This window comes from Homalodisca vitripennis, chromosome 1 (genome assembly GCF_021130785.1).
Source record: "Homalodisca vitripennis isolate AUS2020 chromosome 1, UT_GWSS_2.1, whole genome shotgun sequence".
In the NCBI taxonomy this organism is placed as follows: Eukaryota; Metazoa; Arthropoda; class Insecta; order Hemiptera; family Cicadellidae; genus Homalodisca; species Homalodisca vitripennis.
The window spans coordinates 202909082-202919487 of record NC_060207.1 but is presented as its reverse complement, the minus strand read 5'-3'; the positions used below and the strand labels follow the sequence as shown (position 1 = coordinate 202919487).

Sequence of the window (10406 nt, the reverse complement as noted above, 5' to 3'; positions counted from 1 at the left end):
CAGGGAATCACAAACAAACATGTTGTGTGTTAACTCCATGCACACTATCTATAAAACGTGTTATTAATAAAAGTAACATTAACCATTAAAACTGAAAAGAGAATTTCACAATATCTCAGGTCCACTAACCGACAGGGAACTGACCGATCAGAGGCCAATTAGAAAATGGCGATCATTACAGCATAGTGACAAGTCTAGAGATGTGCAGAAATCATTGCCATTTCTTCATCTTAACGGCAAATTTTTACTCAAACTAATTACTTTGCGTTTATAGTTCTAACTTCTCCACTTTTTGTATAGTAAATTTTGTCCTTTCATTTTACGTTACCTCTTCTATTAGTCGTAATAAAGGAATAACCCGATCTTTATACCAACATGTGTAATTTATTGAACATGCACAAAAATGATAGTGATGTTTGACTTCTGATTTTTATCAAGGATTTGTTATAGATACCAAAATTGACTCCAGCCTTCTCTAAGATTGGAAATATCACACAATGGTTACTGTACAATGTGTTAAAATAAAGATAAAAAATCTGTTCGGACCTTAATTCTTGTTTGATAAAAGTAGTGACATTCAGAATCATGAAGCCACTAGGTCAACAGAACAAAATTACTAACAGAGCTGAAGATGCACATTGTAGAGTTTGATGAATGGAAGTGCTAAGTGTTATTGGTTAAAGGAATTGCTCCTCCTAAACTTTTTTCTATGACATGAGTGCCTGAAATAGAACTAAAGAATAAGAGCGCATTTAAACCAAGCCAGATGAACAAGTCGTTTACAGAATTTTCAGTTTACCATTGTGCGGAAATTGTAAAAAATTTATTCATTTTTAGAATACACGTTAATCATCTAATTATAAATGTGATAACATAAAAAGTGATCGTGATGGTGCGCCTTTACCACTGTCACTGGTAAACCGACGCATTTATTACATTTGGGTAACTCCATGGATGTTCAGGAGTGATATATCAATAACGGAATTAATATATCGCAGGAATGTTATCCACGTACTTGTGGTTTGTGCTCGGGACTAGCATCCTATGCATTGACAAGGCCTGGACTTGACTCCAAGCGGCATATGAGTATGTTTGAACCCTTTTCTTTTCCTTCTTTAATTCTCTCTGTTCGTTATTTGTGTATGTATTAGTACCTCCCCCACCTGACGAAGAGGATAGATTCCAATCATAAAACGTTTTGTTATACCTTTTAAACCTACAACGATGGCAAATGTCCAAAATCCTGTTATCATTTCAATAACAGAAAATTGTAATATTACGGTAAAAGGGTGAATCGATGCGTCTAATCTACTGCGGGAGTTGACTGTTGGAGTGGTCTTGCCTTCCCCTATCCGCATTGACTGGAGGGTGCTGGGACAGAGGTGACTTACTGAGTCCTCTATCAGAGTCACCTCACGGGATCTCGACTGGAGGCGGCCCCTACTGTCAATCTTGCTCATCCTGAAAATCCTATCACTCCAGAAGCAAGCGCAAAGGTTCTTTAAGCACTATGTGCAATGAGGCCTATCTTCAACTTGTCCTAAGTGAACAAAAAATAATAAAAAACAGTAATGAAATATATAAGTAAATGCGACAAAATGAACAATGTTCAGTTCAAACTAAAAGAACAAAGAGATAGAATCGTCCAAGGAGCAGGTTACCGTTTTAAGTTATTCATTGCTCTTAGCAACACAAACTAACTCTGTCCAACTTTCAGTTCATTCTCTCATTATCACCGCTATATTATAAGAAGCTCAATTTGTTAACTTCAACACTTCTTCTCCAATACCGAAATTCCAGGGTGAACGTACCGTGAAACGGGCATTGTACTAACATTGCCATGATAACATTAAAAGAACTTTTGCGTTCATTTTCCCGAAAAGATCTTCGCTTTGTATATAAGTTAGTAAGAAACAAGTGCAATTTATGACAAAATGAACTAGAGGCACCGTAGGTTCTTATTGAACATGCATTACTTTATTACTCTACCATCACGTGATTATAAAATAAATTTCTTGGACAAAACCAATTTTTGATTATTTAGTTAACAATTAACTGTAGTAGTTTTATAATCAGTGTTTTTAAGTAACACTTCAAAAAGACGACAAACAACTCATGTATAATGTGGACCATTACTATTCCGCTATTGACCACCAGCAGTACTCTATATTGAGCAGTTTTTTTAATTAATACATATATACGTGTTCTATATATTATATATATATATATATATATATATATATATATATATATATATATATATTACATCTATATGTCGTCTTTATATCAAACTATTTAGTAGAATGTTTATGAATATTAATATAATTTCCAAGTTCTCTTGAAAAAATAGTCATCAAATAAAGTAGTTTGAAATGTTTAGAGTCTTAGTTATTTATTGCTTGAATTAAAATTGGTGTGAACAATGTATACAAGAAATAGTAAGACAGGTTATGTATTAGATAGAGTTTTCTATACAAAATAAGCTTATTGCAATTGTCCTCATCATAGGTAACACTTAGTCTACCGAATACCTCTAGATAGCTTAACCGTGTATGACTACCGGACCCAAAACGACACTTCTCCAGCACCGTTCAAAATGTTTAACGAGGATTATGAAAAAACGTGTAACTGTCACAAGGAAGAAGACATATGTTTAAATTTGACACAAAAATGGATTTTGAAAATATCTCGTCTGAGTTCGTGTGACAGCTAGGTGCATTCTACATTTGGCGGCTATTTATAATTTTAAAAATCACAACTTTGTTCTTTATGAACCCAGAGAAAAAAAACAAACGTGTTCTGGAATAGCTATAGTATATACTATATAATATATAGTAGGAGTGCTGAAACAAATTCTACAAAATTGCTACAAAAATGTATCTTAAAATATCTGGCCAACTTTGTACGACTATTTTAATCAATCTAAAAACGGTTTTCAATGTACTCGTACTGAGTACATTTAATTCACTTGAGAATTCAGGAGCTTAGAATGGAATATCCTAGAGGCTTGAAGCTCTTAGAATCTGGGATTTCCAAAAGAATACATATATAGATCAGTTTTTAAAGCAACGAGTATATGTTGTGATACATAGTGATGGCCAGTGCCCTAAAACCTGTTATCATTTCAAATAGTTCATACTTCACAATGATCTATAAAAAAGTGTGTTTTTGAAAACTAAGGGCATACAATAAATCCGGGTGCCCTCAGGCTGGATATTTTGAAACTCTGCTTTTTCCATATTTGTGATACCTCATCATTGCCAATATAACTGCTACATTGCCACATTGCAGCCATTCCCGGCACTGATGGAGCGGAGGCCTCTTTTATTCAGGATTTTGTATGGTCAAGTGAAAACACTAGAACAACAAATATGGTCGAATAATAAAAAGTCATGATCAGACGCAAAGCAATTATCCGGTATGTTTCACAAGACAAATGGGAGATCCAATGGCCTGATTGGTCTAATACGTTGGACTATAGAACCTGAGTTAGAGATAGCACATGTTTAAAAACTGTCTGTGACCACAGCCCTTTTTATCAGTACTATTGACCTTGCACTGTATCGACTCTCCCCTTTATTATGTTTGATAAGCCTTGTTCATGCTAGTGGTCCATGAGGATAATCAGAATAAGGATGTAAAAGGGGATCGACCTGCCCTTAAAAAATTCACTAAGTCAAAGTGAGTCTTGGATAAATAACATTTGATTACATTTGTGTCTGAACTAAGCCCCTCACTCAAAGATGAGAGGTTATGTCTATGTTTCTCTTTTGGGTTTATATAATTACCAGAGATGCAATTAATTCCACATTACACGAAGTTACACCTGGAGTCGCGTGCTTGGCAAGTTGTTTATTGCACCAACTTGCCGGTGCTTGAAAACTTGTAGCAATTAACTGTTGCTGAGACAAGTGGAGCTATGTGCCGATGTTACGAGATGGGAAGATATCTTGAAACAGCAAAATACAGACAATATGAAATAACTGAGTTAGTTATGTGTTGCATTTCAATATAGTTTTGGTTTGATTGTCGAATTTGTAAGACTTGTTGTGCATTACTTCTTGCTGCCTAAGCTGTCTTGAAACGTCTGCTATAAAGGTCTATTAAAGCCATAAACTAAAAACAAAATTAAATTTACAATGACGATTTTAGTTACACATCGATCTCAATAATTTCACCATTTTCCACTAAGCTAAAGCTAGCCTTCTATAATTACCCCGGGTCTAATTAATTACACATTACATGGATTTACACCTGGAATCGCGTATTTGGTAAGTTTTTAGCTGGAACAATGTGAGAAATTACTCGGAAAGATTCAAAATACAGATAACAGGAGTAACTGATTTTTCGTTTAGTTAGTTGCTACATTAGTATATTTAATTAACGTTGTGGTTTCACTCTCGAAATTGTAAAATTTTGTTATGCATGCAGTTTTGCTTCAAGCCGCAGCTGTTTTGAAATCTCTGTTATAAAATTATAAAAACATCTTAATTTTCTTAAATTAAACAAGGCATTTTCAAATGTAATATACATTTTTACACATTAAATAAATTTTCCTAGCATGACTAATTAACTGTAAAATAAAAAAGATTAAATTTAAAAGTAAAATAAGTAAGGCCTAATGAAAAGTCTAATAAGAGATTCCATCATCCCATTAAACATTTTTTTAAATGATCAGATACCAACTGATACTTATTTTAGCTCTCTGTACTTCAAAAATATACAATAAATAGCAGGAAGTCTTACAAGTACAATTGTGCAGCCATTTATTTATTTTGACTTGTTTTAGTCTTATTAAATTAAAGACTATTGTATCCTATTACCGATGGTATAAAAGTAAAAAGAAATACATTTAAAATTCAGAATATTTACTATAATGTTATTTCCTAATATTTATAACCAAATGTATTACAGTTCAAAACACTTTTAACTTCCGAATGGGTTATAACATTTTTAATTGCATTTTTAATGGAATTATAGAGTTAATGATATTCCTTTTAATGTCAATTATTTAATTTGAGAATGACAATGTTTTAATGGATTCGGTAGGCCTACAAAGTGAGAACAGATATAAAGTGACGTATGTGTTCGGCGTGAATTTCGTTGAAAGACTTGAAGGCGTTTCAAATAATCCAATGTTCTCCTAACGCTGTGTTTCTAGTTTGATTGTGATTTTAAAAATTTGTAAATTTTAGTTATGCTACTGTAGAATGTTTTAATTTTGTTAATTTTAGTATTCAGGATGTTCTGTTTTAACTATTTGAAAAGAATCTCTGTTTTACAACTTTAATATTTTGAAATTGGGAAAGAGTTTTTATTCCCTACTAAAAATATTTTTATCTCGCTAATTTTATTTATGAATTTGAGTCAATGTATGCGATACTGCAGTTTATATTTATCTATGTTTTTAACTAAACTTACCTTAAACCACATACTAATAATTTAAATCTTTTATTAGAAAAATATTTGTATTGGAATCTTAGATACAAATATTTATTGGAATACCAACATATTTAACGTAGTATATTTTCTTCCTCCTATTTAAACTTTTTATGATACCAGTACTTATTGGAATACCAACATATTTTACAAAATACATATTCTTTCTCCAAATTTAAACTTATTCAAAAACAAGTACTGATTGGAATACCGAATGGAATGCCAACATATTTAACGTAATTCATTTTCTTCTCCTAATTTAATCTTATTTGAATACAAGTACTTATTGGAATACGAACATATTTTACGTAATACATTTTCTTTCTCCTAATTTAATCTTATTTGAATACAAGTACTTATTGGAATACGAACATATTTTACGTAATACATTTTCTTTCTCCTAATTTAATCTTATTTGGATACAAGTACTTATTGGATACTAACATATTTTACGCAATACATTTTCTCTCTCCTTATAATCAAAACCACTCTAAGTCCAGATACATTTTCCTTTCCTGTCGACATTGGAAATGTATTTAGGATGCAAAACCCTTGATGAACAAATTATATCCCATCACATGTTGACAAATTAGGTAACTAGAAGTTCGTTGCTCTCTTATGCGTATAGCCTACTGTTTTAATTAATAAATGTACTCACTCGTTCGTATCTCCAGATGACTCAAGTTTACATTTCAAGGCTACCCATCTCTGATAGATTTCATATAAAACTGCTTATTACAATCACTTTCATTCTGGAATTTCCGGAAGAATTTTTTTATTTTCTCCGATCACGCCCTCAGAACCCAAAACCACCATAATTCGAAAATATGTGAGGGCTTATGCACTTTAACGCGACCTTTTGAACACGATATCTGCCGTAATTTTTATAGATCCAGAGGAATGTTTGTGCAGTGAAAATATTTGCACGTAACTTGAATGAGTTCGTTACCCAAGACTAATCAATTAAACGTTTTAAGGTGGCAGCCATTCGCCAACAATTTTAACTTGAATAATTTCCAGTTTAAGCCCAAAATCAATCAAGGCCCAAATTATGTAAGATTTAACATATTTTATTCGTCCATGTTTAACTATATCCTTTAAGGTTTTAATACGGCGGCCGTTCAAAGTTGGAAAGATACTATATTATATTTCAGTTACTACATTCAGCAAAAATTGTCTTTTAGGATTCTCGGGTCATTTAGTTTTTTTTTTTTTTATATATATATCTTATAAGATTTTCAGATAGCTATTATACAAAGTTTTGGGTGAGAATGATACCTGGCGGAAATAATTATCAACGCTATAACTACTGTAACGTTTAAGAGATTTAGACTAAATTGGTAAAGATTGTCTTAAACATTTTTATTTTTATTCATGCACAGTTCCGATATCTCATAAAGATTCTTAAAGCCGTTTCAAGAGTAGAAAACTATTTATTATGTTGACCAGTTTCTTTTTTATTAATTACTTTATTTGAAATAACTTTTGCTCTTACGTGGACTTTGATTGACTGATTGACTTGAAGATTTTCAGAGAATGATTATACTATGTTTTGAATAATATAAAGTAACAATGTGGAAATAGCGCTGTGCAATTAGCGAAATTTTTTAAACTTACCCATTCAAATTAAACTTGGTACTATGACATATATTGGATGAATGAGATCGTTAGCTAGTCGGAAAAATAGGTTTCAAAATGCGACTATTTGCGTTTGTGCAACATTTTATCTTGAAAATAATTATTCAATATAAATGAACTTTTATGGTTATAACGAAGTTTGTCCTATAAGGTACCACGATAATGTGATTCCTAAATACGTTTAAATTAATAATTCATCTTCAATTCGAGGAGACAACCAAAAGTGAAAATTAACTTTATTCCAACTAAGCCGGAAGGGATATTTTTAATTATTAACATTTACTAATAAACTAAAAAAACCGCTCGGAATCGTAATCAGCCTTAGTTGTTATCTTTGACCAAGTCGGTAACTCTGTATCCTTGCCCTATATCCTATACGGTAAATCATGAGATGAGATTTATAGTCAGAGATGTCTCCTTGACACAGATAGTAACTCTGATAAAAATGTTCATAGCTCTATCTGTACCTAGTGCTTCTTGTATGGATTTTGTACAGATGTTTGTAATCAAAGATACTATTCTTATCTCAGACGGTACCTAACTCTGTAAGAAAACTCATAGCTCTGAGGCTAGTACACTCTGTACGGATCCTATAAAGAGAATTGCAGTCCGAGTTAAGTATCCTTGACCTAGATCCTAAACGGTAAATCTTTGAAAGGAATCTCAGAGCTCCGTAAGTTCATATTATGCTCTAAGGATGATCACATATATTTGTAGTAAAGTGGTGACCGATATTTGTTTTACGAGTTCTAGGAAAACAGACTTCTGCCTATTAATGGCATCTTATATTTTATACAATCAGTAAAAAAGCTTCAATGATGAATAAAAAAAACTGTCAGTTGGAACTGATACAGGTAACTGAATATTCAAGGTTCCACATCTCGGAACAAAGAAGCATTCCATTCCTCCTGAGCGGAAATGCTGTAGGTAGGTAGGTGTTCGTGGAAGGCTGATGTCATGACGGAACGGTGGATCAGACTGTACCGCGACAAAGTGAGTCTGTGACTGTACAGCGTACACCGGTGTGGTGACTGACTCGGCTCAGGTAGCGCGCGGCGCGGCATTGTTACTCTCCCTCCCCCTATCGCGCCCCCACCACTACCAACTGTTGAGCGGACGCGGTGCGGCGCTCAGTGACGAGTCGACCTTCGCGTCCGCAATGACTCTTTCTTGATGTATGACGGGCGCTCTTTACATCGTTAGTGTTAGTAAATATCAGTGTAGTGATCATGTGGAGTGCCGTGGATTGCTCGGTTGTTCCACTGATTTTAACTATAGTGATGTCTGTGGGTGGATTCGAAAATTTGGAGAGGACACAGGACTTGTCTTCAGATAACATGTTGGATAACCTAAAAAAAGGTTAGAGCATGACATTAAATGTGTTCATGGCGAGAAACCCATTTACCTCACTGTAACCCTGCTAACTAACACAGTTAATGTTTAATAAAAGATTTTGTCTAAAAAAACCTTGATAAGTGTATGTATTTTACATTTACTTAGGTATCTACAATCTGATAACATTATCCAAAAGTGTAATTTATTGGAAAATCGAAAAACAGAATTCGAATGTAAGTTGACATTCATTAGAACCCAACGAGAACGAATATGCGTATTATAGCAGTGACACCATTCAAATAATATTAATGCACCAAAAATAAAAATATATTATTGAATGTAGCAATGTAATTAAAAAAGTATAAAGTTTTTTTTATGTATTCATCAAACACATTATGTTCCACATATATCACAATCAAAGACTGATTGTGTACAAATGACGGGATCATTTAATTCATGTAAAATATTATTGTTCTTATTTAGATGACTACGATAATTCAGTAGACAAGGAAAACATGTTTGTCGCATTACAGACTGAAGATTAATAAATAACTAAACGTAAACAGTCGACACGAGAATCATACTTTTTAAGCGCGTGTTACTAAATTAAAAAAATATTGTCTATTCCAAAAACTTTTGCTTATATGTATAAATAATGTGGGATAAATCAATGATAAGGAATCACAAAATTTAAAACAAATCATTAAAAACAAGTAATTATTCCGCTAGTAGCATTTTTTTATTGTAAATAATAAAATACACTTATTTACAATATTTTCGATTGAACTGTAGCTCAAGTACAAAACCACCTTTCCTCGAATCGAAGCAAGAAAAGGCAACAGAAGCTCTATTTCCGTTCCACATAAAATGAACTTTCCTGGAATTCACATCTATAGGTGGCCCAAGACTACTGATAATGAAGTGCGAAAACGCGGGAAATCAAAACCAGAATTCCTTTTCCATTTTTTACTATGTAAACGGTCGTACTGGATGTAATTAGACTGTCAATATACCATGGTCCAAGATCAATGAAATACAACAAATGAAAATATGATATGGGCTAACATAAATGTAGGACCTGTAGAACAATCTATTATAAAAAGAAAGATTTTTGCTTTTGTATGTCGTGTTGACCTTACGTTTTTTAAATAGTTTTGCAGCTAAGAATCATATGAAAGCCAGTCTCTTGACATAAAACGAGAAGACCAATGATCTCCAGTAATGCTAATAACACGTTTTTCTTCTAAAAGAGCTTTCTCGATTGTCCGGAATTGTTGTAACTGGTTAAATAATTTAAATATGGCAGGAATGTAATATTTTTTTATAAATTATTCCGTGTACATGAAAACCCATTGTGGATGAGAACCATTGAAAATAATTGTGGAATATTATCATATTTTATAAATAACGCTGTGTGCGACAGAACGGCGATTATTATGTCATCATTAAATTGCACAAATATCGAATATTTAAATTTACTGAGAGGTAGGTGATAATGGCGATTTTTAAAACGTTAAAATGAAAGCAATCTGATGTAACGAACCATCAACCCAGTAATTTAGACCGTCCATACAGTACAGTCCAGTATTCATTCCGAATCCAAAGCAACTAATCAGCTTTATGATTGCGTTTACTATTCACGACAAAAGATTTTTATTGAAACAAAAACAAACTATTATTAAGTGCATTTTATATTGTCAAATAGTTTTCAATTCCTCACAACTCTATTGCAACTTTATGGACATGGACTTCATTCTGAAATTTTAGATTAACTGTGTTATTGAGCCAAAACGTAAATATTAAAGATTAATTTTTCACAGTATTTGCTACTGAAGTTTCAAATGTTTAAATTAATATAGCTCTGTTGAAACAATAAATTATGATAGATAATAAATAAATAGCGAAAATATTACTGAAACGTTACATTGAAACATTTAAATGTCATTTTAGTTTATACCATACCAATTTCATATATGAATGTTCTCAGGTAATGT

The 10406-nt window shown here is 32.6% G+C and overlaps 1 protein-coding gene across 1 annotated transcript in view; it reads left to right on the top strand.

Annotated features, from left to right (window-relative positions):
* The first annotated feature begins 8195 nt into the window (after positions 1–8195).
* The window catches only part of LOC124353024 (DE-cadherin), an 896414-nt gene continuing 894203 nt past the window's right edge, over positions 8196–10406 (top strand). Inside the window, exon 1 of the mRNA XM_046802814.1 lies at positions 8196–8436. Coding sequence (XP_046658770.1) covers positions 8307–8436 — 130 coding nt within the window. The 5' untranslated portion in view covers positions 8196–8306. The remainder of the gene's footprint in view (positions 8437–10406) is intronic.